The sequence below is a fragment of the Panulirus ornatus genome, chromosome 27 (assembly GCF_036320965.1).
Source record: "Panulirus ornatus isolate Po-2019 chromosome 27, ASM3632096v1, whole genome shotgun sequence".
NCBI classification, from domain to species: Eukaryota; Metazoa; Arthropoda; class Malacostraca; order Decapoda; family Palinuridae; genus Panulirus; species Panulirus ornatus.
The window spans coordinates 19,564,227-19,592,041 of NC_092250.1; the positions used below are offsets into that span (position 1 = coordinate 19,564,227).

Below are 27,815 nucleotides of genomic sequence, written 5' to 3' on the forward strand. Positions count from 1 at the left end.
TGATATTCTGCAGCATGAGTTTCATGTCTGCAGTCTTTTTCAAGAATATACTCTTATGTTAAAGAACTCCATTATTGTGAAATCCAGCACCATAAAGCTTTTGCTATGGCAAGAGTTTCCAAAGAAAAATGGCTTCCATGCACACTTTTAGAAGAAACAGGGAGAACTGGTTTATCACATTTTGGTTGCAGGAACCCAGCCTGAAGCTGCAGTCAATTAGTGGGACACAGTTGAACGACTTATCATCACTGTAGCTCATTGCAGCAGTGAGTGCCACCTATGTAATTACTTACTCCCTACTTTTACTGTACAGAGAGGAAATTTTACTCATAATGTCCTATCTCTAATAGTTATGTATGCTGTCCACATGAACCACATCTTTGATAGTTTATTACATTTGCCACCATGACTTTTTTTTTACGTTTATTGCTTAATTTCATGCTTAGTTCTATAGTTGTTGTATCACAGCTTTCCACATAACATGTAGACGAAATAATGGAAGATAAATCAGAGGAGCATTTGTTTAAATTCATAACCATGTGGAAAATTCAAGCAATAAAATTGTCAGCCATGATGATTGTCAGTATCCAGGCATTGGAGTAAGGGCATCATTATTGTCACACCTTCATAGAGGAAAGCAGTCATGTGACAGTAGGTTCTTGATTTAATACCTCTTAACTATTCGTCATCTACAATGACAAGTGAATCCCTTCGGAAAGGTTTAACACAGAAATTAATGCAAAGGAATAGGAAATTCAAACTTGGAACCTAACGAGGTAAAAGTCTTATGTGATTTCAATGTGATGAGTTACCAAATTTACGTTGGCTTCATCTTTGATATGATAGGTTCTCCACCATCGCCCCTGAAACGTGGATTGACCATTGAATAGGGTATATGCAAACTAGTGGTGTATACAAATCCAGCTCTCCCTAGTTCCAAGGAATTTGAAGCAAGTCATACGACTGTAATGGATGAACCTATTATGATGTCAGTTAATGGATTTTCTTTGAAATGATCAAACACTTTGTTTAGATATCTACCGCATCAATAAATACATCTTATGTTTCAAAAGAAAAAACTCAGGACTCTTGCACAGATTTCCCTGGGAGGAGTGAGGGGGTGAGCTAAAGCACAAAATTTTTTTTGTCAAATATGCTTCAGAATGCCTTTTTATTTCATGAACCTCATCCCTCTCACTGTTCTCTGCAGTGTAAACCATCTGTCAAGACAAAAAGCCAGTTTATGATTTCCCTTTTTTATGGCTATTTTGGAAAATAGTTAAGATATCTATATTTAAGTTAGTTGTAATTCTATCATTTGCTATAAATGAGTTTCTGACCCTAAGAACCCATGCCTTGACACCAAGACCATTTCTACCTGGAAGTGAAGTGTTTTAGATATCTGGGAGTGGATTTAGCAGCGGATGGAACCATAGAAGCGGAAGTGTCACATGGTGGGGGAGGAGAAGAAGGTTCTGGAAGCATTGAAGGATGTGTGGAAGATGAGAACGTTATCTCAGAAAGCAAAAATGGGTATGTTTGAAGGAATAGTGGTTCCAACAATGTTATATCGTTGCGAGGCATGGGCTATAGATAGGGTTGTGCGGAGGAGGATGGATGTGTTGGAAATAAAATGTATTGAGGACAATATGTGGTGTGAGGTGGTTTGATCGAGTATGTAATGAAAGGGTAAGAGAGATGTGTGGTAACAAAAAGTGTGGTTGAGAGAGCAGAAGAGGGTGTTTTGAAATGGTTTGGTCACATGGAAAAATGAGTGAGGAAAGATTGACAGAGGATATATGTGTCAGAGGTGGAGGGAACGAGAAGTGGGAGACCAAATTGGAGGTGGAAGGATGGAGTGAAAAAGATTTTGAGCGATCAGGGCCTGAACATAAAGGGGGTGAAAGGCGTGCAAGGAATAGAGTGAATTGGAACTATACGGTATACTGGGGTCGACGTGCTGTCAATGGATTGAACCAGGGCATGTGAAAGCGTCTGAGGTAAACCATGGAAAGTTTTGTAGGAGCTGTGGTTTTGGGGCATTACACATGACAGCTAGAGACTGAGTGTGAATGAATGTGGCTTTTGTTGTCATTCCCAAGCGCAACCTCGCGTGCACGTGGGGGGAGGGGTGTGCCATTTTATGTGTGGCGGGGTAGCGGCGGAAATGGAAGGCACCATGTATGAATATGTACATGTGTATATATGTATGTCTGTGTATGTATATGTATGTAAACGTTGAAATGTTTAGGTATGTATATGTACGTATGTGGGCGTTCATGCATATACATGTGTATGTAGGTGGGTTGGGCCATTCTTTCGTCTGTTTCCTTGCGCTACCTCGCTAACGCAGGAGACAGCGACAAAGTATACTAATAAAACAATGTAAGGCATGTGTACGTGTAGGAAGAGAGGAAAGTGATTGGTTCTCAGTGAATGTAGGTTTGTGGCAGGGGTGTGTGATGTCTCCATGGTTGTTTAATTTGTTTATGGATGGGGTTGTTAGGGAGGTGAATGCAAGAGTTTTGGAAAGAGGGGCAAGTATGAAGTCTGTTGTGGATGAGAGAGTTGTTGTTCGCTGATGATACAGCGCTGGTGGCTGATTCATGTGAGAAACTGCAGAAGCTGGTGACTGAGTTTGGTAAAGTGTGTGAAAGAAGAAAGTTAAGAGTAAATGTGAATAAGAGCAAGGTTATTAGGTACAGTAGGGTTGAGGGTCAAGTCAATTTGGAGGTAAGTTTGAACGGAGAAAAACTGGAGGAAGTAAAGTGTTTTAGATATCTGGGAGTGGATGTGGCAGCGGATGGAACCATGGAAGCGGAAGTGGATCATAGGGTGGGGGAGGGGGCAAAAATCCTGGGAGCCTTGAAGAATGTGTGGAAGTCGAGAACATTATCTCGGAAAGCAAAAATGGGTATGTTTGAAGGAATAGTGGTTCCAACAATGTTGTATGGTTGCGAGGCGTGGGCTATGGATAGAGTTGTGCGCAGGAGGGTGGATGTGCTGGAAATGAGATGTTTGAGGACAATGTGTGGTGTGAGGTGGTTTGATCGAGTAAGTAACGTAAGGGTAAGAGAGATGTGTGGAAATAAAAAGAGGTGGTTGAGAGAGCAGAAGAGGGTGTTTTGAAATGGTTTGGGCACATGGAGAGAATGAGCGAGGAAAGATTGACCAAGAGGATATATGTTTCGGAGGTGGAGGGAACGAGGAGAAGTGGGAGACCAAATTGGAGGTGGAAAGATGGAGTGAAAAAGATTTTGTGTGATCGGGGCCTGAACATGCAGGAGGGTGAAAGGAGGGCAAGGAATAGAGTGAATTGGATCGATGTGGTATACCGGGGTTGACGTGCTGTCAGTGGATTGAAATCAGGGCATGTGAAGCGTCTGGGGTAAACCATGGAAAGCTGTGTAGGTATGTATATTTGCGTGTGTGGACGTGTATGTATATACATGTGTATGGGGGTGGGTTGGGCCATTTCTTTCGTCTGTTTCCTTGCGCTACCTCGCAAACGTGGGAGACAGCGACAAAGCAAAAAAAAAAGAAGAGACTGAGTACAGAATGGAAAAAGGTGAGAACAATGGAAGTAAGGGGAGTGGGGGAGGAATGGGATGTATTTAGGGAATCAGTGATGGATTGCGCAAAAGATGCTTGTGGCATGAGAAGAGTGGGAGGTGGGTTGATTAGAAAGGGTAGTGAGTGGTGGGATGAAGAAGTAAGAGTATTAGTGAAAGAGAAGAGAGAGGCATTTTGGACGATTTTTGCATGGAAAAATGCAATTGAGTGGGAGATATATAAAAGAAAGAGACAGGAGGTCAAGAGAAAGGTGCAAGAAGTGAAAAAAAGGGCAAATGAGAGTTGGGGTGAGAGAGTATCATTAAATTTTAGGGAGAATAAAAAGATGTTCTGGAAGGAGGTAAATAAAGTGCGTAAGACAAGGGAGCAAATGGGAACTTCAGTGAAGGGCACAAATGGGGAGGTGATAACAAGTAGTGGTGATGTGAGAAGGAGATGGAGTGAGTATTTTGAAGGTTTGTTGAATGTGTTTGATGATAGAGTGGCAGATATAGGGTGTTTTGGTCGAGATGGTGTGCAAAGTGAGAGGGTTAGGGAAAATGATTTGGTAAACAGAGAAGAGGTAGTAAAAGCTTTGCGGAAGATGAAAGCCGGCAAGGCAGCAGGTTTGGATGGTATTGCAGTGGAATTTATTAAAAAAGGGGGTGACTGTATTATTGACTGGTTGGTAAGGTTATTTAATGTATGTATGACTCATGGTGAGGTGCCTGAGGATTGGTGGAATGCGTGCATAGTGCCATTGTACAAATGCAAAGGGGATAAGAGTGAGTGCTCAAATTTCAGAGGTATAAGTTTGTTGAGTATTCCTGGTAAATTATGTGGGAGGGTATTGATTGAGAAGGAGAAGGCATGTACAGAGCATCAGATTGGGGAAGAGCAGTGTGGTTTCAGAAGTGGTAGAGGATGTGTGGATCAGGTGTTTGCTTTGAAGAATGTATGTGAGAAATACTTAGAAAAGCAAATGAATTTGTATGTAGCATTTATGGATCTGGAGAAGGCATATGATAGAGTTGATAGAGATGCTCTGTGGAAGGTATTAAGAATATATGGTGTGGGAGGCAAGTTGTTAGAAGCAGTGAAAAGTTTTTATCGAGGATGTAAGGCATGTGTACGTGTAGGAAGAGAGGAAAGTGATTGGTTCTCAGTGAATGTAGGTTTGCGGCAGGGGTGTGTGATGTCTCCATGGTTGTTTAATTTGTTTATGGATGGGGTTGTTAGGGTGGTGAATGCAAGAGTTTTGGAAAGAGGGGCAAGTATGAAGTCTGTTGGGGATGAGAGAGCTTGGGAAGTGAGTCAGTTGTTGTTCGCTGATGATACAGCGCTGGTGGCTGATTCATGTGAGAAACTGCAGAAGCTGGTGACTGAGTTTGGTAAAGTGTGTGAAAGAAGAAAGTTAAGAGTAAATGTGAATAAGAGCAAGGTTATTAGGTACAGTAGGGTTGAGGGTCAAGTCAATTTGGAGGTAAGTTTGAATGGAGAAAAACTGGAGGAAGTAAAGTGTTTTAGATATCTGGGAGTGAATCTGGCAGCGGATGGAACCATGGAAGCGGAAGTGGATCATAGGGTGGGGGAGGGGGCGAAAATTCTGGGAGCCTTGAAGAATGTGTGGAAGTCGAGAACATTATCTCGTGAAGCAAAAATGGGTATGTTGGAAGGAATAGTGGTCCAACAATGTTGTATGGTTGCGAGGCGTGGGCTATGGATAGAGTTGTGCGCAGGAGGATGGATGTGCTGGAAATGAGATGTTTGAGGACAGTGTGTGGTGTGAGGTGGTTTGATCGAGTAAGTAACGTAAGGGTAAGAGAGATGTGTGGAAATAAAAAGAGTGTGGTTGAGAGAGCAGAAGAGGGTGTTTTGAAATGGTTTGGGCACATGGAGAGAATGAGTGAGGAAAGATTGACCAAGAGGATATATGTGTCGGAGGTGGAGGGAACGAGGAGAAGTGGGAGACCAAATTGGAGGTGGAAAGATGGAGTGAAAAAGATTTTGTGTGATTGGGGCCTGAACATGCAGGAGGGTGAAAGGAGGGCAAGGAATAGAGTGAATTGGATCGATGTGGTATACCGGGGTTGACGTGCTGTCAGTGGATTGAATCAGGGCATGTGAAGCGTCTGGGGTAAACCATGGAAAGCTGTGTAGGTATGTATATTTGCGTGTGTGGACATGTATGTATATACATGTGTATGGGGGTGGGTTGGGCCATTTCTTTCGTCTGTTTCCTTGCGCTACCTCGCAAACGCGGGAGACAGCGACAAAGCAAAAAAAAAAAAAAAAAGAAAATAATAATATTTTAACTTATCAATCTTTACACTCTTCTATTTTATTCGTATGTTTTTTAAAGAAAACATATTTTTATTATGTTCCAGCACCTGTAGGTTTGCAGATTAATAAATATGTGTATGACCTTTAGTATGGCTTTAAACTTGAATGAATTTTCAATTAGAGTCAGATCTTGAATTGTCTAGTATACTGCAATTAATGATATGGGGAAAGATTCGGGTGTCTGAAAGTTTCCTTTTTTTTTTATTATACTTCATCGCAGTTTCTCGCCTGAGCGAAGTAGCACCCAGAAACAGACCAAGAATGGCCCATCCACTCATATACACATAGATATACATAAATGCCCAGACACACACATATACATACACAGACATATACATATCTATGGATTGTCAGTGGATTGAACCAGGGCATGTGAAGCGTCTGGGATAAACTATGGAAAGTTTTGTGGGGCCTAGATGTGGAAAGGGAGCTGTGGTTTTGGTTCATTACACATGACAGCTAGAGACTGAATGTGAATAAATGTGGCCTTTGTTGTCTTTTCTTAGCGTCACCTCTCGCACAGAGGGAGGGGGGGTGCCATTTCATGTGTGGCAGGATGGCGACGGGAATGGATGAAGGCAGCAAGTATTAATATGTACATGTGTATATATATGTATATATCTGTGTATGTAAATATACATTGAAATGTATATTTATGTATATGTGCGTGAGGTGGGTGTGTATGTATATACATGTGTATGTGGGTGGGTTGGGCCATTCTTTTGTCTGTTTTCTTGCACAACCTCACTAATGCGGGAGACAGCGACAAAGTATGATAAAAAATTATTTTTTTATTATTTATTATACATTATCACTGTCTCCTGCAATAGTGAGGTAGCGCAAGGAAACAGACAAAAGAATGGCCCAACCCACCCACATACACATGTATATACATACACATCCACACATGCACATATACATACCTATACATCTCAACGTATACATATATATACACACACAAACATATACACATATACATATGCACATGATTCATACTGTCTGCCCTTATTCTTTCCCGAAGCCATCCCGCCACACATGAAATGACAACCCCCTCCCCCCACATGTGCACGAGGTAGCACTAGGAAAAGACAACAAATGCCACATTCGTTCACACTCAGTCTCTAGCTGTCATGTATAATGCACCGAAACCACAGCTCCCTTTCCACATCCAGGCTCCACAGAACTTTCCATGGTTTACACCAGACGCTTCGCATGCCCTGGTTCAATCCATTGACAGCACGTCGACCCCTGTACACCACATCATTCCAATTCACTCTATTCCTTGCACGTCTTTCACCCTCCTGCATGTTCAGGCTCCGATCACTCAAAATCTTTTTCACTCCATCTTCCCACCTCCAATTTGGTCTCCCACTTCTCATTCCCTCCACCTCTGACACATATATCCTCTTTGTCAATCTTTCCACACTCATTCTCTCCATGTGACCAAACCATTTCAAAACACCCTCTTCTGCTCTCTCAACCACACTCTTTTTATTACCACACATCTCTCTTACCCCTTTCATTACTTACTCGATCAAACCATCTCACACCACATATTGTCCTCAAACATCTCATTTCCAGCACATCCACCCTCCTGCGCACAACTCTATCCATAGCCCACGCCTCGCAACCATATAACATTGTTGGAATCACTATTCCTTCAAACATACCCAATTTTGCTTCCCAAGATAATGTTCTCAACTTCCATACATTTTTCAACGCTTCCAGAACTTTCACCCCCTCCCCCACCCTATGATTCACATCCGCTTCCATGGTTCCATCCGCTGCCAAATATTATATATATATTAGTAAACCTGAAGATGCCAAGCATCTTGGGAGAGGTAAATGGCATACTTGGAGCAGACGAAGGCTTGGTATGCTTTCAAAGCTCTCAACATAAGTCTAGAAGATTATGCTTGGCGAGATAGAATGTTGGCTGTAATTGGCTGAACATCAGATCCCTTTGCTACCAACATTCAATAATACATTTCATGCTAAACATGAGTTGTTTCCTCCAGATCAGACATGGAGCCTAATAGTCTTTAAGATTCATTTGTAACATTTACATTTACCAGAGGTGTGGGAGGTGTTCTTTAGGCATGTGCATGCTATGATATTCTGCAGCATGAGTTTCATGTCTGCAGTCTTTTTCAAGAATATACTCTTATGTTAAAGAACTCCATTATTGTGAAATCCAGCACCATAAAGCTTTTGCTATGGCAAGAGTTTCCAAAGAAAAATGGCTTCCATGCACACTTTTAGAAGAAACAGGGAGAACTGGTTTATCACATTTTGGTTGCAGGAACCCAGCCTGAAGCTGCAGTCAATTAGTGGGACACAGTTGAACGACTTATCATCACTGTAGCTCATTGCAGCAGTGAGTGCCACCTATGTAATTACTTACTCCCTACTTTTACTGTACAGAGAGGAAATTTTACTCATAATGTCCTATCTCTAATAGTTATGTATGCTGTCCACATGAACCACATCTTTGATAGTTTATTACATTTGCCACCATGACTTTTTTTTTACGTTTATTGCTTAATTTCATGCTTAGTTCTATAGTTGTTGTATCACAGCTTTCCACATAACATGTAGACGAAATAATGGAAGATAAATCAGAGGAGCATTTGTTTAAATTCATAACCATGTGGAAAATTCAAGCAATAAAATTGTCAGCCATGATGATTGTCAGTATCCAGGCATTGGAGTAAGGGCATCATTATTGTCACACCTTCATAGAGGAAAGCAGTCATGTGACAGTAGGTTCTTGATTTAATACCTCTTAACTATTCGTCATCTACAATGACAAGTGAATCCCTTCGGAAAGGTTTAACACAGAAATTAATGCAAAGGAATAGGAAATTCAAACTTGGAACCTAACGAGGTAAAAGTCTTATGTGATTTCAATGTGATGAGTTACCAAATTTACGTTGGCTTCATCTTTGATATGATAGGTTCTCCACCATCGCCCCTGAAACGTGGATTGACCATTGAATAGGGTATATGCAAACTAGTGGTGTATACAAATCCAGCTCTCCCTAGTTCCAAGGAATTTGAAGCAAGTCATACGACTGTAATGGATGAACCTATTATGATGTCAGTTAATGGATTTTCTTTGAAATGATCAAACACTTTGTTTAGATATCTACCGCATCAATAAATACATCTTATGTTTCAAAAGAAAAAACTCAGGACTCTTGCACAGATTTCCCTGGGAGGAGTGAGGGGGTGAGCTAAAGCACAAAATTTTTTTTGTCAAATATGCTTCAGAATGCCTTTTTATTTCATGAACCTCATCCCTCTCACTGTTCTCTGCAGTGTAAACCATCTGTCAAGACAAAAAGCCAGTTTATGATTTCCCTTTTTTATGGCTATTTTGGAAAATAGTTAAGATATCTATATCTAAGTTAGTTGTAATTCTATCATTTGCTATAAATGAGTTTCTGACCCTAAGAACCCATGCCTTGACACCAAGACCATTTCTACCTGGAAGTGAAGTGTTTTAGATATCTGGGAGTGGATTTAGCAGCGGATGGAACCATAGAAGCGGAAGTGTCACATGGTGGGGGAGGAGAAGAAGGTTCTGGAAGCATTGAAGGATGTGTGGAAGATGAGAACGTTATCTCAGAAAGCAAAAATGGGTATGTTTGAAGGAATAGTGGTTCCAACAATGTTATATCGTTGCGAGGCATGGGCTATAGATAGGGTTGTGCGGAGGAGGATGGATGTGTTGGAAATAAAATGTATTGAGGACAATATGTGGTGTGAGGTGGTTTGATCGAGTATGTAATGAAAGGGTAAGAGAGATGTGTGGTAACAAAAAGTGTGGTTGAGAGAGCAGAAGAGGGTGTTTTGAAATGGTTTGGTCACATGGAAAAATGAGTGAGGAAAGATTGACAGAGGATATATGTGTCAGAGGTGGAGGGAACGAGAAGTGGGAGACCAAATTGGAGGTGGAAGGATGGAGTGAAAAAGATTTTGAGCGATCAGGGCCTGAACATAAAGGGGGTGAAAGGCGTGCAAGGAATAGAGTGAATTGGAACTATACGGTATACTGGGGTCGACGTGCTGTCAATGGATTGAACCAGGGCATGTGAAAGCGTCTGAGGTAAACCATGGAAAGTTTTGTAGGAGCTGTGGTTTTGGGGCATTACACATGACAGCTAGAGACTGAGTGTGAATGAATGTGGCTTTTGTTGTCATTCCCAAGCGCAACCTTGCGTGCACGTGGGGGGAGGGGTGTGCCATTTTATGTGTGGCGGGGTAGCGGCGGAAATGGAAGGCACCATGTATGAATATGTACATGTGTATATATGTATGTAAACGTTGAAATGTTTAGGTATGTATATGTACGTATGTGGGCGTTCATGCATATACATGTGTATGTAGGTGGGTTGGGCCATTCTTTCGTCTGTTTCCTTGCGCTACCTCGCTAACGCAGGAGACAGCGACAAAGTATACTAATAAAACAATGTAAGGCATGTGTACGTGTAGGAAGAGAGGAGAGTGATTGGTTGTCAGTGAATGTAGGTTTGTGGCAGGGGTGTGTGATGTCTCCATGGTTGTTTAATTTGTTTATGGATGGGGTTGTTAGGGAGGTGAATGCAAGAGTTTTGGAAAGAGGGGCAAGTATGAAGTCTGTTGTGGATGAGAGAGTTGTTGTTCGCTGATGATACAGCGCTGGTGGCTGATTCATGTGAGAAACTGCAGAAGCTGGTGACTGAGTTTGGTAAAGTGTGTGAAAGAAGAAAGTTAAGAGTAAATGTGAATAAGAGCAAGGTTATTAGGTACAGTAGGGTTGAGGGTCAAGTCAATTTGGAGGTAAGTTTGAACGGAGAAAAACTGGAGGAAGTAAAGTGTTTTAGATATCTGGGAGTGGATGTGGCAGCGGATGGAACCATGGAAGCGGAAGTGGATCATAGGGTGGGGGAGGGGGCAAAAATCCTGGGAGCCTTGAAGAATGTGTGGAAGTCGAGAACATTATCTCGGAAAGCAAAAATGGGTATGTTTGAAGGAATAGTGGTTCCAACAATGTTGTATGGTTGCGAGGCGTGGGCTATGGATAGAGTTGTGCGCAGGAGGGTGGATGTGCTGGAAATGAGATGTTTGAGGACAATGTGTGGTGTGAGGTGGTTTGATCGAGAAAGTAACGTAAGGGTAAGAGAGATGTGTGGAAATAAAAAGAGGTGGTTGAGAGAGCAGAAGAGGGTGTTTTGAAATGGTTTGGGCACATGGAGAGAATGAGCGAGGAAAGATTGACCAAGAGGATATATGTTTCGGAGGTGGAGGGAACGAGGAGAAGTGGGAGACCAAATTGGAGGTGGAAAGATGGAGTGAAAAAGATTTTGTGTGATCGGGGCCTGAACATGCAGGAGGGTGAAAGGAGGGCAAGGAATAGAGTGAATTGGATCGATGTGGTATACCGGGGTTGACGTGCTGTCAGTGGATTGAAATCAGGGCATGTGAAGCGTCTGGGGTAAACCATGGAAAGCTGTGTAGGTATGTATATTTGCGTGTGTGGACGTGTATGTATATACATGTGTATGGGGGTGGGTTGGGCCATTTCTTTCGTCTGTTTCCTTGCGCTACCTCGCAAACGTGGGAGACAGCGACAAAGCAAAAAAAAAAAGAAGAGACTGAGTACAGAATGGAAAAAGGTGAGAACAATGGAAGTAAGGGGAGTGGGGGAGGAATGGGATGTATTTAGGGAATCAGTGATGGATTGCGCAAAAGATGCTTGTGGCATGAGAAGAGTGGGAGGTGGGTTGATTAGAAAGGGTAGTGAGTGGTGGGATGAAGAAGTAAGAGTATTAGTGAAAGAGAAGAGAGAGGCATTTGGACGATTTTTGCATGGAAAAATGCAATTGAGTGGGAGATATATAAAAGAAAGAGACAGGAGGTCAAGAGAAAGGTGCAAGAAGTGAAAAAAAGGGCAAATGAGAGTTGGGGTGAGAGAGTATCATTAAATTTTAGGGAGAATAAAAAGATGTTCTGGAAGGAGGTAAATAAAGTGCGTAAGACAAGGGAGCAAATGGGAACTTCAGTGAAGGGCGCAAATGGGGAGGTGAAAACAAGTAGTGGTGATGTGAGAAGGAGATGGAGTGAGTATTTTGAAGGTTTGTTGAATGTGTTTGATGATAGAGTGGCAGATATAGGGTGTTTGGTCGAGGTGGTGTGCAAAGTGAGAGGGTTAGGGAAAATGATTTGGTAAACAGAGAAGAGGTAGTGAAAGCTTTGCGGAAGATGAAAGCCGGCAAGGCAGCAGGTTTGGATGGTATTGCAGTGGAATTTATTAAAAAAGGGGGTGACTGTATTGTTGACTGGTTGGTAAGGTTATTTAATGTATGTATGACTCATGGTGAGGTGCCTGAGGATTGGCGGAATGCGTGCATAGTGCCATTGTACAAAGGCAAAGGGGATAAGAGTGAGTGCTCAAATTACAGAGGTATAAGTTTGTTGAGTATTCCTGGTAAATTATATGGGAGGGTATTGATTGAGAGGGTGAAGGCATGTACAGAGCATCAGATTGGGGAAGAGCAGTGTGGTTTCAGAAGTGGTAGAGGATGTGTGGATCAGGTGTTTGCTTTGAAGAATGTATGTGAGAAATACTTAGAAAAGCAAATGGATTTGTATGTAGCATTTATGGATCTGGAGAAGGCATATGACAGAGTTGATAGAGATGCTCTGTGGAAGGTATTAAGAATATATGGTGTGGGAGGAAAGTTGTTCGAAGCAGTGAAAAGTTTTTATCGAGGATGTAAGGCATGTGTACGTGTAGGAAGAGAGGAAAGTGATTGGTTCTCAGTGAATGTAGGTTTGCGGCAGGGGTGTGTGATGTCTCCATGGTTGTTTAATTTGTTTATGGATGGGGTTGTTAGGGAGGTGAATGCAAGAGTTTTGGAAAGAGGGGCAAGTATGAAGTCTGTTGGGGATGAGAGAGCTTGGGAAGTGAGTCAGTTGTTGTTCGCTGATGATACAGCGCTGGTGGCTGATTCATGTGAGAAACTGCAGAAGCTGGTGACTGAGTTTGGTAAAGTGTGTGGAAGAAGAAAGTTAAGAGTAAATGTGAATAAGAGCAAGGTTATTAGGTACAGTAGGGTTGAGGGTCAAGTCAATTGGGAGGTGAGTTTGAATGGAGAAAAACTGGAGGAAGTGAAGTGTTTTAGATATCTGGCAGTGGATCTGGCAGCGGATGGAACCATGGATGCGGAAGTGGATCATAGGGTGGGGGAGGGGGCGAAAATTCTGGGGGCCTTGAAGAATGTGTGGAAGTCGAGAACATTATCTCGGAAAGCAAAAATGGGTATGTTTGAAGGAATAGTGGTTCCAACAATGTTGTATGGTTGCGAGGCGTGGGCTATGGATAGAGTTGTGCGCAGGAGGATGGATGTGCTGGAAATGAGATGTTTGAGGACAATGTGTGGTGTGAGGTGGTTTGATCGAGTGAGTAACGTAAGGGTAAGAGAGATGTGTGGAAATAAAAAGAGCGTGGTTGAGAGAGCAGAAGAGGGTGTTTTGAAGTGGTTTGGGCACATGGAGAGAATGAGTGAGGAAAGATTGACCAAGAGGATATATGTGTCGGAGGTGGAGGGAACGAGGAGAAGAGGGAGACCAAATTGGAGGTGGAAAGATGGAGTGAAAAAGATTTTGTGTGATCGGTGCCTGAACATGCAGGAGGGTGAAAGGAGGGCAAGGAATAGAGTGAATTGGAGCGATGTGGTATACCGGGGTTGACGTGATGTCAGTGGATTGAATCAAGGCATGTGAAGCGTCTGGGGTAAACCATGGAAAGCTGTGTAGGTATGTATATTTGCGTGAATGGACGTATGTATATACATGTGTATGGGGGGGGGGGCCATTTCTTTCGTCTGTTTCCTTGCGCTACCTCGCAAACGCGGGAGACAGCGACAAAGTATAATAATATAATAAATAATATATATATATATATATATATATATATATATATATATATATATATATATATATATATATATATATATATATGTTATCCCTGGGGATAGGGGATTAAGAATACTTCCCACGTATTCCCTGCGTGTCGTAGAAGGCGACTAAAATGGGAGGGAGCGGGGGGCTGGAAATCCTCCCCTCGTTTTTTTTTTTAATTTTCCAAAAGAAGGAACAGAGGGGGCCAGGTGAGGATATTCCAAAAAAGGCCCAGTCCTCTGTTCTTATCGCTACATCGCTAACGCGGGAAATGGCAAATAGTTTAAAAGAAAAAGGAAAGATATATATATATATATATATATATATATATATATATATATATATATATATATATATATATATATAAGAATTAAGTTTTGCGGTTACCATCTTGAACACTGCATAATTATCCCACATTCATGAGTTATCTTGCCTCGTTTTGTTAATTTTTTCAACTAGTCTTAACATCAACCTTCAAATCTGGTCTATAAGATAGCTTATGGATATTAGATATTAAGATCTTACTTTTTGCTTTATTTTCATGCCATATGCATTTCCTAATGTAACTAGCAATACGCTGCTCATTGCTTCTTTCAAATTCTCAATACCATATTAACTGCACAGAATAAAGTATTTGAAAAGTATCCTCTTGAAATCCCTCTCCTCTGCATGTTTTTTGTTTGAAATATGGATTTAGTGCATTCCTGACTTTTGCCACTCGTGATATGGAATAATCATCCTTCAGATTTCTTAGATCAAGGATTGTTTCTGAATTTTGGCTCCTGGATATATATTGGTGCATGACTCCGCATTCCATAAGGGTTTTCATAGTTTCCCTCTATTAACTGAGACAGTAGCTTTACTACTGTTTGTTGACTATACTACAAGGTTTTGTTGTGTTTTAGTTCCTGTCTACACGTTATTTCACCATGATATATAAAATATTTCCCTCTCCCTCGGTTAACCCAGATTGTGCGTGTCTTGTAATTACTTTTCACAGAATTCATGTTTGGTTTGTACTGGTTGACTTAAATATATACATAAAATAATCCAGTTGGGTTTGTCTTTCACTTTTGCTTTCTTTAAATATGATGCTTGAGACTGACCATATTACGTGATTCTTGTTTAATGTTAATAGATAAACATACATATATGGGATTAGGTTGAACCATTTTGCTGGTGGATGGTTCCCCGCGCCATCCGACACAGCACATGCAGGTCAATTTTTATGTGCGTTCAAGAAGACTGTGTAGATGTACTTATTGATTTCCAAAATAAAATTCTCGTAATAAATATCATTCTTTCTGTTAGTTATCCTAGTATATTTTTTTTAATTTGTTTAATTTAATCATCAAGTCTAAGCCTGAAAACAAAAATGAAAAAATTACGAACGCGTTTTGTTTGTGAAGCGACTGAGGAAGAATCATTGAAGAAGCATTTTGTTTACTACTATTTCTAACTGGAAGGCAATGGTAAGTTTTCATGAAATATATGATCATTGATATGTACCAGATACACACGTAATAACTATCAAATGGAAAGTCTTAATATGTAGACAGTAATGATTCAGTTAAGCACGAGATATGGCAGCTGCCGTGGCATACACGGAATGAAGCCATGTTAGTCATTTTTGAAGAGGCTGTTGTATATGTTGGTGCATGGAAATTGTAGTAATTTTTAGCATTTTGAAAAACAGCAGATTAAAAAGCTTTGTCGATGAATATGTTAATTTGATTTTCGAGGGCATGAAATTGATCCAGTATGCACAATTATTTATCCCCCTAGAGAAACTCACTGCAGTAAAACTCCAGGTTAGAGGTGCCACCTTATTTGAAATGTATAGGGATTTTGAAGAAACACGTGTCACACTGGAATCCTACACACAGCAGAAGGCAGTTAGAATTTTGCTGCTTTACTGGAACATTTGTTTTTAATTGTTGTTTATTAGGTTAGATATGAGAAGGATATGATGACTCAAAAATTGAAGTGTATTATCCATAAAGTTAAAGGCTATAAGCCGAGGAAAATATTGAAGGAACTGAGGATAAATGTGTAGTTTAGCTTTGCATCATTGTTAGCTTGGGATATAGAGTACTTGGTAAAAGCTTGGTTTAGCTCCATGACAAAACTAACTTAGGGAAATGGCTACTCATGTTCTTGGTGTTATTTTATAAAAATACCTGCATAGCATGATTTAGGGTGATATCTTGTATAGAAATTATTAAGTAAGTCAATAAGAGGTACTGTAAGAGTGTTTAATAAGGACAGGGAATGAAGACTTAAATATTATTGTTAGTGAATTTATGTAAAAAGGAGCTGGTGAATATCATATCTATCGATTTTATTGGAAGTCCAAAAATGTTTCATCTTCATGCAGAAGTTTTTCTTTCCCTGTTACCTCTCAATTAGGGGTAATTGAGGTTAGGCATACTAGTTTTCACATGTAAGGCATATTTGAATGTTTTGTTAATGGACATAGGAATTGCAGATGTTAAGCATTTGTGAAGGAAGAGTAGAGCTATATACTTTAGTAAGATAATAGGCAAATTAGACAAACATTAGGAAATCAACATAGGGGCAAGTACGGTGTGTTTTGAAAAATTTCTTCTGTTCACCGTAGGTACATGAGTGCATCAGATACAAAGAAATACTGATATAAAAAGAATTCTAACAGAAACAGATTCTTTGGTCCTTAAGAGGTTGCTTTCGATTGGGGAAGAGAACAAAAACTTGTGTAATAGTGTAGTAAGAGTAGAAATGCACACATTGTCAGAGAGAAATGCCTGTAAACTTTTCATACAGCTAAGGGAGCACAAATGATGTCAGGTGTGAATTCAAAGGGAAATATCTTTTGGTACTGCTTTCAGCTGCTCTGCTTGGAAATTCACTCCATGTGTTCACAACCCTTATGAAGATGTACTTTGCCTTATTTTAGGTAAAATGTTTGCCCATGTGTTTGTATAGATCCACTGATTTGCCATTAACAGGACAAGCATATGTCACAGATGATGAGGACTTCGAGAAGGTCATGACATTCAGGATGTTTAGTGCCTCTGGCTAATCAGCAATTTTTCTTGTGGGTTACTGCAGAGGTTAGTCTTTTCAAAATTTGTAAATGTCTCTGATACGTTTTTCATTAATTTCTGAAGTTATTACAAATTTTTTTAATGCTCTTTTCAAACAGATCTGTTTTTTCACTGTAATTATCTGTTTGGAATTATGCATTTTGTATGAGGAGCTAGTTTTACACTAGTGTGTCCCCACATCTTGAACAGTCTGTACTATCATGCACACTTTGATTTATTTGTGCTTTCTCCATTAACCATGTACTCAATCAGTCTGTTCCGTTATCCACCACCCCAGTACTATCAAAATGTTTCTTTACATTCTTATTTACAAGTTTCATACTTAATTTGATGTTATGTCGTCTGGTCACTCTATCTGCACATCTCTCAAAGTACTTGTCCACTTCCTTAATCTTCCTTAAAAACTTTAAGGTTGTGATTAGGTCTCACTTCAGTCTTCTCTCTTTCAAGATGGGTAAATTTAAAGCCTCCAGACTTTCCCTATAACTTAGATCTCTTAATGTGGGAACCATCTTTGTTGCCCATCTCTGGACCTTCTCTATGAGATCTTTGTGCTTCTTTAGTTGTGATGACTGAGTCTAAGAAGCATATTTTAGTTTTGGCCTTATTTAGGGGTATGAATAGCTTATCAAATTTTTCGTTATTCTGTTGTTTGCCAGCAGACAGTTTGTCTTTGTAAATTTTCTCCCAATATGGGACTGTTGACTGCTTAGGAATGATTTCCACTCCCAAGTCCCTCTCACACACAAATCCTTTGGCTCACTAGATTTTTGTTACTGTAAGGACTCGTATGCTCTAGGTGCCGAGACTTCCTAATGTAAGATTGAATGAGTTCAAGCTTGTTGGTAACAGGCATAGCCAGAGTCAGTCGAGGTCGTAGTATTTGATACAGTTACCAGCAGCAGAGCAGTTTTCCTCCCTGGCCTTCCATATCCCTTTTACCTGCCAGACAGGTTAGTGTTCAGGTTCATATATGGAATCTTGTACTACTTAGCTGCTTTTTTGATAGGCAGCTATGGATGTCATGGTTGCCTGCATGGTCATTTGATTTTGCTTTCATGTTGCCCCCTCTCTTTATTCTCTCTCTCTCTCTCTCTCTCTCTCTCTCTCTCTCTCTCTCTCTCTCTCTCTCTGGCTCTCTCTCTCTCTCTCTCTTTTTTCTTTTTTCCAAAAGAAGGAACAGAGAAGGGGGCCAGGTGAGGATATTCCCTCAAAGGCCCAGCCCTCTGTTCTTAATGCTACCTCGCTAATGTGGGAAAAGGCGAAGTTTGAAAATATATATATATATATATATATATATATATATATATATATATATATATATATATATATATATATATATTTTTATATTTTTATTATACTTTGTCGCTGTCTCCCGCGTTTGCGAGGTAGCGCAAGGAAACAGACGAAAGAAATGGCCCAACCCCCCCCCATACACATGTATATACATACGTCCACACACGCAAATATACATACCTACACAGCTTTCCATGGTTTACCCCAGACGCTTCACATGCCTTGATTCAATCCACTGACAGCACGTCAACCCCGGTATACCACATCGCTCCAATTCACTCTATTCCTTGCCCTCCTTTCACCCTCCTGCATGTTCAGGCCCCAATCACACAAAATCTTTTTCACTCCATCTTTCCACCTCCAATTTGGTCTCCCTCTTCTCCTTGCTCCCTCCACCTCCGACACATATATCCTCTTGGTCAATCTTTCCTCACTCATCCTCTCCATGTGCCCAAACCACTTCAAAACACCCTCTTCTGCTCTCTCAACCACGCTCTTTTTATTTCCACACATCTCTCTTACCCTTACGTTACTCACTCGATCAAACCACCTCACACCACACATTGTCCTCAAACATCTCATTTCCAGCACATCCATCCTCCTGCGCACAACTCTATCCATAGCCCACGCCTCGCAACCATACAACATTGTTGGAACCACTATTCCTTCAAACATACCCATTTTTGCTTTCCGAGATAATGTTCTCGACTTCCACACATTCTTCAAGGCCCCCAGAATTTTCGCCCCCTCCCCCACCCTATGATCCACTTCCGCATCCATGGTTCCATCCGCTGCCAGATCCACTCCCAGATATCTAAAACACTTCACTTCCTCCAGTTTTTCTCCATTCAAACTCACCTCCCAATTGACTTGACCCTCAACCCTACTGTACCTAATAACCTTGCTCTTATTCACATTTACTCTTAACTTTCTTCCTCCACACACTTTACCAAACTCAGTCACCAGCTTCTGCAGTTTCTCACATGAATCAGCCACCAGCGCTGTATCATCAGCGAACAACAACTGACTCACTTCCCAAGCTCTCTCATCCCCAACAGACTTCATACTTGCCCCTCTTTCCAAAACTCTTGCATTTACCTCCCTAACAACCCCATCCATAAACAAATTAAACAACCATGGAGACATCACACACCCCTGCCGCAAACCTACATTCATTGAGAACCAATCACTTTCCTCTCTTCCTACACGTACACATGCCTTACATCCTCAATAAAAACTTTTCACTGCTTCTAACAACTTGCCTCCCACTCCATATATTCTTAATACCTTCCACAGAGCATCTCTATCAACTCTATCATATGTGTGGTTTCAGAAGTGGTAGAGGATGTGTGGATCAGGTGTTTGCTTTGAAGAATGTATGTGAGAAATACTTAGAAAAGCAAATGGATATATATATATATATATATATATATATATATATATATATATATATATATATATATATATATATATATATATATATATATATTTTTTTTTTGCTTTGTCGCTGTCTCCCACGTTTGCGAAGTAGCGCAAGGAAACGGACGAAAGAAATGGCCCAACCCACCCCCATACACATGTATATACATACGTCCACACACGCAAATATACATACCTACACAGCTTTCCATGGTTTACCCCAGACGCTTCACATGCCCTGATTCAATCCACAGACAGCACATCAACCCCGGTATACCACATCGATCCAATTCACTCTATTCCTTGCCCTCCTTTCACCCTCCTGCATGTTCAGGCCCCAATCACACAAAATCTTTTTCACTCCATCTTTCCACCTCCAATTTGGTCTCCCACTTCTCCTCGTTCCCTCCACCTCCGACACATATATTCTCTTGGTCAATCTTTCCTCACTCATTCTCTCCATGTGCCCAAACCATTTCAAAACACCCTCTTCTGCTCTCTCAACCACGCTCTTTTTATTTCCACACATCTCTCTTACCCTTACGTTACTCACTCGATCAAACCACCTCACACCACACATTGTCCTCAAACATCTCATTTCCAGCACATCCATCCTCCTGCGCACAACTCTATCCATAGCCCACGCCTCGCAACCATACAACATTGTTGGGACCACTATTCCTTCAAACATACCCATTTTTGCTTTCCGAGATAATGTTCTCGACTTCCACACATTCTTCAAGGCTCCCAGAATTTTCGCCCCCTCCCCCACCCTATGATCCACTTCCGCTTCCATGGTTCCATCCGCTGCCAGATCCACTCCCAGATATCTAAAACACTTCACTTCCTCCAGTTTTTCTCCATTCAAACTCACCTCCCAATTGACTTGACCCTCAACCCTACTGTACCTAATAACCTTGCTCTTATTCACATTTACTCTTAACTTTCTTCTTTCACACACTTTACCAAACTCAGTCACCAGCTTCTGCAGTTTCTCACATGAATCAGCCACCAGCGCTGTATCATCAGCGAACAACAACTGACTCACTTCTCAAGCTCTCTCATCCACAACAGACTTCATACTTGCCCCTCTTTCCAAAACTCTTGCATTCACCTCCCTAACAACCCCATCCATAAACAAATTAAACAACCATGGAGACATCACACACCCCTGCCGTAAACCTACATTCACTGAGAACCAATCACTTTCCTCTCTTCCTACACGTACACATGCCTTACATCCTCAATAAAAACTTTTCACTGCTTCTAACAACTTGCCTCCCACTCCATATATTCTTAATACCTTCCACAGAGCATCTCTATCAACTCTATAATATGCCTTCTCCAGATCCATATATGCTACATACAAATTTTACAAATGAAATTTTATATCTGTAGCAGAAAAATTTATTATAGGTTTAGCTACATCATGATGAAACATCAATTCTTTATTGGTCAAGACCTGGAATTTTCTCATTTGAAAACAATGTGAATCAAGTCTCTCATGGGATACCCACCTGCTAAAGGGTTAACAAAATGTTTTGTACAGTCTGTTTATAGAATTTTAAAACACTAACCATAATCCCAATTACCCCACAGCTGTACCCTTATTTTAAATGCTTCAAAGGAGATCTGTCATACTTACACATAGCTTTCAGTTTTTTTATATTTTTGTAGTATAAACTTCCTCCAGTAATTCCTTGTTGTCTTGTCTTGTTGGGTAATCACGGAAGCGTGTATTCAGTTGCATTTTTCAGTGTTTTAGAAAATTTATTACCTATACATCACAGGCACATTGTAAATACAGGTGACTATCATTAATGCAAAAACACAAAGAAAAAAATCAATATTAATTTAACGAAAATAATTTTGTTCGTAATCTGCACATTTTCAAGCATGAACCCAGTTACCCCTCAGTATTTTTGTAATACTATTTGGCAAAGTATGAGATTAATCAGTGTAAAAGTAGTTAGTGCACTTGTAAAATTTCAACAGAACATAAAAGCATATCTTAACCTCACTTAGTTGTTGATATGATAGTAGAAGTATACCAACAGTATATTTGTTAATACAGGCAAATGCATGATTACTCAGGTGTATTTTTTTTTTCACATCATGAGTATTTTAGTGGTGCTTTTTCGTTTGTATGACTGGCACATTATAATCAAGAATTTTGAAAATTGAATTAAGATTTGACTGCCTGGATGGTTATGTGAGGTTTTGATAGCATCCTCAGTTTTTTTTAATACAAATCTGTAACCTATTATTACTCTAATCAACATTCCATATTCACTGTTGCCAAATTTGACAATTATTAAAGTGTAATCCTTGAAATCATACTCCATAGATATTCCTGTAATCACAGCAAACTGTATAAAGCGCCTAAAACATGAGTAGCCTCTTTTGAAGGCTAGGTTTGATGCGTCTTTATTCCATTTTGCTAGTGTAGTTTCAGTAATACTACATGGAGCATGCACTGGTACATTATATTTTATTGAAAGGTACTGAATCAGGTAATGGTAATGAGGGATGTTTCTGTAAGGGAAAATGTGGGGTTAATGCTAGAGTAGACAGAATATTTTTAAAAACTTAACAGAACCTTTGAAAACCTCAACCACTACCTGAAATCTATAGTAGAAATATCCCATCATTGGTCAGTTGCTGGGGATTGCTTGCCTAATTGGTCCATGTTCTGTTGGCCTTTGGAAGTATTTGTGCAGGTGTACCTGAACACCAAAATAGAGCTTACATACAAGAATACACAGTTATTCAAGTAGAATCCATAGGAGTTGGGTATGATATATGCTGTGTACTACCTGACATGAGATTAATTTATAGTATGGCAACATTATGCTTCTCTGGGTATTTTGAGAATTTTATTGGGTGATTGTGCACTATGATTTAAGGTGGTCTAGCAGCAATCATCAGGTACTGCCATGGTAAACAGTGTATCACAAGAGGGAGAAGTTTATTTTAGTTCCTTACTAAAACTAGCTTTGTGAAATGGCTACTTTGTATTGTTCATTTTAATTATGTATATCTTCAAAGACTTATCTATCTTAATTTCGTTGAATGATAGTAACCCAATGGTTTAGGGCATACCTTATTGATATGAATTTCACAATAAGGAAATGAAGGTACTGTAATGAACCTTTTAAAAACATTCCTTGCTCAAAAAAATCATGAGATTTCTATACTTGGTACTTTACCACCCCAAGCTCATTTTGCCATCCACTTGTTGAAATTTTCCTTTTATAGGTATGAATGAAATGTAAATTAAAAAAATATTTTAAGTCTTTTTGAAAAGAAAAACTACAATCAAAATCACAACTAAGAAACATATGTGAGTCTGGGCCATCATAATCAGTTCCTGCTCAGTCTCCTCTATTGTCAGGACTCTCTTCCTTTTGCCTTTTATAGTGTCCAGGAAAGAAAGGGTGAAAAGTGTTCAGTTTAAAGGGATACAACCTATTCTCGTTTATTAGAATATTGTGAAATATCAAATATTTTCTTTAGAATTTTATCATTTTTACTCTGCATTTCTCAGTCATATTGATTGTTAGTGGTTATTACAGAATGATTACTTGACATGAGGGATTCCTTATACTGGAGAAATGACTTTGTAATACATAACCATTAGATATAATACCTTAATGTTTGATTAATCAGTTAAAGCACCAGAAATGTAACTGGAGTAAGTAGTTCTCTGTGACCAGAAATATAATGATTGCTTAAGCAATATTGCATTGAAAATCAGTTGCTGTAGGCTTGCTGATGTTCTTATTTGGATTGGGCATTTGTGCTTTTCTGTCTAACACTTGTATCAAGTGCTTCTTTGAGTCTTTCCAGACATTCCTCTGGTATTTTGTCTCTTGGAGGAATTCCCATTGTTATGAGATGCATCCAAGTACATTCATCCTCAGATGATTCATTTTCAGCTTAATTCAACCAAATATAATGATTATGAATAAAAAAGAAGAATTAAAAAGTTATGAGAGTATGAATAAATATAATATTTTTGGAATTTCATATAAAGCATAAAAGTTATAAGAACATTTTAGATATTACTAACCAATGCAAATTCTTTGGAATTGTGACTGGTGTCTGTACCAGATATTTCTTTGATTTTGTTTTTCCACTAGCATTAATTGGAGCTTTAGTCTTGGGGATTTCCAGTTCTGTTATCAGTGGTTCATAATTTGAGATGATTTCAATACTAATTGATGATACTCTCAGTTGAGAGTGGAATGGTCATGTTTGTGCCTTTGTACTGGGAAGATTACAAATGCTTGTGGGGTGGAGGTCAGACACTGGTGCAGCAGGCTACATGGATATGTCATTTTATGAATAACCAAAGCATTTTTGGGGGACTTCTGAATTTGAGAAAAATAAAGCATGTTTTCCTTATTTGGGTTGATTCATAACTTTCAATAGTTCCTAAGGGCCAGAGCCCCAAGCATTATGAAGTAATGGGGGTTTTGTGTGTGTGGGTACATCTGAGTTCACATGTGACACTTCCCTTACTGTTGTTTCATAGGAAGTTTTTTGCACACCTGATGCCACATTATTACTGATTGTATCGACTTCTTTGGAGGAAAATGATAATTAAGTTTAAGGGTGTGGGGATTACTGTAGAATGCATTTATTTTGGAGTTTTATATTGAATGATTAATTTTGACTGAATTATTAAGTGGGCTTAAGATAACATTTTGATGGAGTGTTGCATATGATAGTGATTTGGATTATCGATGTGTCTGTTTATAAGAGAAATAAGCTAATATGAAAGTCCACAGAACTTAATATCTTTGCCGTGTAAGGATGGTGAATTTTCCATCATTTGATTAAATTGAAGGTAAACTAATGGTGTACAGTGATTGACAGCATATCTGTTGCTTCCAGTTATCTGCATCTCCATTATGTTTATAATGAGTTGGATCAGGAGGTACTTAGTCTCAGACCTGTTGGCGTACAGCTTTATCTTCATTTCATATAAGGTGTTCTGTGCAACAAGGACAAGCCCACCATGGTCCAAAAAGTTTTTAGGAATGGAGAAAATTAAGGGTACTTATGATAATTTTTTGGTTTTTGGTAATTGTCTGAAAAATACTTATTTTGCTAAGTTTATAAGTTCTGGGGATTTTGAAGTGATCTGTTGGATTATTAATTTCATCACCCACATTACCCACAGCAGACAAATGTAAAAGCATCTGCATTCATTGTAAGTGCTGAAGTATACTGTTTCAACTAATGAATGCATATATCAGAAAATACTGTTTTGGACGTCATACAGTAATTATCTGTTTGTTTTGTATTTTTATTTTTACATTTCTAGCAAATGTATACTATCCTCTTTATCACTCCAATATTCAATGACAATATATCTGTGAGTTATAGTTCATCAAAATTGATGGGTATTTAATGATTTTATAGTTGTCTGCATGTTAAAATCTTTGATGCACGTTTTCATGAAACTTAAAATATGGTGGGCTGGCCTTGTTGCATGAAATGCCCAGTATGTAGTACAACAAAGTAAACTTGGTTTTCCACATTACTAGAGCACTTTGTATTGGTTCACTTTGCACTTTAGGTGGCCAGTTGTCGCTTATGTCTCTTTAATCGTCAGATTTTTGTGTCCATTCATGGGTTATTTTTCCATATACCTTTCTAATGACTTTCTCATTTTAGACAACTCTTTATATCTAATACATTGTATGTTGATTCATTCTGAGTAGTTCTGGTTATTGATTTTAAAGATATTTTTCTCGATCATATTTAAGAAAACTAACATTTCCTGTCATTTTCAAAGAGTTAATTCAAGCACTGTACTTCTTCATGCAGGTTTCTTGCATTGTTTACACATGGTTTTTTCCTGCACAGTTTACTTTTGCTTTTTTTTACTACACAGGTAATACTTGCTCTTTTCCCTGCATAATTTACTCCTGCCTGTTTTCTGCACAATATACATTTGATTTTCTCCTGCACAGTTTACAGTTGTGTTTTCTTGCTCAGTTTACTTTTTTCTTGCACAATTTACACTCGCTTTCTTCTTCCTCTCCAAAGTTCTTAGAGTACCTCAAACTCTTCTTCCCTGCATTGCCTTTGTCTCATTTTTTTTTCTCATTGCTTTCTTATTTGAATGTATTTTCCAAATATGTCTTCTTCACAAAATCAGTTTTTCCTCTTGCAAACTTACATTAAATTGAGACTGTTCATTTGTAAATATGAGGGTGTTGGTTTTATTTAGATCAGCCATCAGTATTTTCTTTAAGATGAACTACATAATTCTTACCACCTTCATCTAATTAAGCATGGAACAGCCTTACAGTAACTGTATAGAGCAACTATGATGAATTCTATTTTCTTTCTTTCAAACTATTCACCATTTCCCGCATTAGCGAGGTAGCGTTAAGAACAGAGGACTGGGCCTTTGAGGAAATATCCTCACCTGGCCCCCTTCTCTGTTCCTTCTTTCGGAAAAAAAAAAAAATCTATTTTGTGCCTATTAATTCATCTGTACTTTGTATATCATCAACTCATTTCCATCTTGTATGATATACTGCTAACTATTAATGAAATATTAAACATTTATGGCAAGCAGTATATGTTTCCATCTTTATATTATATTATTTTTTTTTGTTACAAAAGCATTACCTGTACCAGTGTTCCAGTTTTGAAAGTTATAGTGTGCAACATACAATACAGTTTGAATTTATGGAGTCCTTTTCTGCAAATTTTATTATGTATCTTCTCAGAACAGTTGATGTAAATTTTTTTTAGAGCTTTTATAGCACCCTGCTTGAATTAGAAAAATTTGATTTTGATACCCTCCTCCTCCATTAAAAGCTCTTTATCTGCAAGAGCTCTAGCAGTCAGTATTGCCTGATCCATCGCACTCGTATTCTTTTTCATTTGTGTGAATTATGATTATTCTTCAGTTGACTTGGAAGTCTTTCTAATTGCCTTTATATCCAGTGAAACAAACACTACCATCATCTCTCCATCTCTATGATTGCTTATCCGTTTCAGTAGCTTTTTCACCTTTGCTTTTCATCACACTCCCTATCCCATCTAACTTCATGCTTTTAAGTTTTCATTTTCAGATACATTATTGCTCTGTTCACCTCCTTGTGTATCCTTTTATTTTCCATACACACTACCCATTCTCTCTTTCCCAGGTCTTGATATGTGCGTCTCTTATACTGTAGTCATTGTGTTCTTCAAAATATTTTATCCATCTCTTTCTAGAAATTTATTCATTCTTGGCAACAGTGTACCATTCATTTGTAAAAATTTTTCACATTCTCCTTTCTGATTCTTTTTACACCTTTTGAAAAGAACTTGATATTGTCTCAAGTTGTCCATCCTGATATAAACAAAATATTATCCTTTTTTATCATAAGATTCCCAGTCATTTTTTTTTCCACATTCCTGCGAGTATGCTTTTCTCTTCATTTCGTTCTGTTACATTTCCACTCCTCTGTACTGATCTTTATTCTTTTATTTTTTATACATAGATAGCATGGTTATATCCACTATATGTGCATTCTTCTTTTGCTTTCACATATCCTTAGCTCCATTTTGTGAGTTTGTGAAGAATGTTTAGTTTGTCATTCAACTTTTCATGGGAGACGCTCAGAGTTCATACCTTTTATTCATTATGCTTCCATAGTCTTGCATCTTTATATCTAGAAAATGTGTGAATCAACTTATTACTGTCACATGATTTATGAATGTCACATAACTCCCTTATAGATCATATATTAAGCAAATCATCTTAATTTTCATCCTTAAATAGATCAGTCATGCTTCCTTCTACATTTCCATATCTAAATCACATATATTTTGGAAATCCATGTGTTGAAAGTATGTAATTACTACATGCATACCTTTAGATGAACACATTTTACTTATTCTTACATCATTGTCATTTTATCTTAGAACTATATAGCTCCCAGTTACTTCTTTAAAAGTACCTCCAGCTCAATCATTCATATGAATCATAACAGTGATCATCTACCTTGGGTCTAATTCTTCATTTATTCTTTCAGGTTCTCTCCAGAAAGCATCCTTAACCTCCTCTTCTCTGTCGTTAAATGGTGAATATGCATAATTACAATTGTTTTGTATCTGTCTAACCACAGATTTGTAAGCCTAGAACTGGCATATTTACAG

At 39.0% G+C, this 27,815-nt stretch overlaps 1 protein-coding gene across 16 annotated transcripts in view; it reads left to right on the forward strand.

The window, feature by feature from the left end:
• Positions 1 to 15,189: 15,189 nt before the first annotated feature.
• The window catches only part of Prp40 (pre-mRNA processing factor 40), a 214,917-nt gene continuing 202,291 nt past the window's right edge, over positions 15,190 to 27,815 (forward strand). For 7 of the 16 annotated variants that reach the window (XM_071678357.1, XM_071678364.1, XM_071678353.1 and 4 more), the window contains exons 1-2: positions 15,209 to 15,314; positions 27,692 to 27,739. In XM_071678357.1, the coding sequence (XP_071534458.1) occupies positions 27,737 to 27,739 (3 nt within the window). In that variant the 5' untranslated portion in view covers positions 15,209 to 15,314; positions 27,692 to 27,736. Of the gene's footprint in view, positions 15,315 to 16,829; positions 16,935 to 27,691; positions 27,740 to 27,815 lie in introns of all 16 variants that reach the window. The other 9 variants (XM_071678358.1, XM_071678365.1, XM_071678366.1 and 6 more) reach the window with 3 other exon arrangements.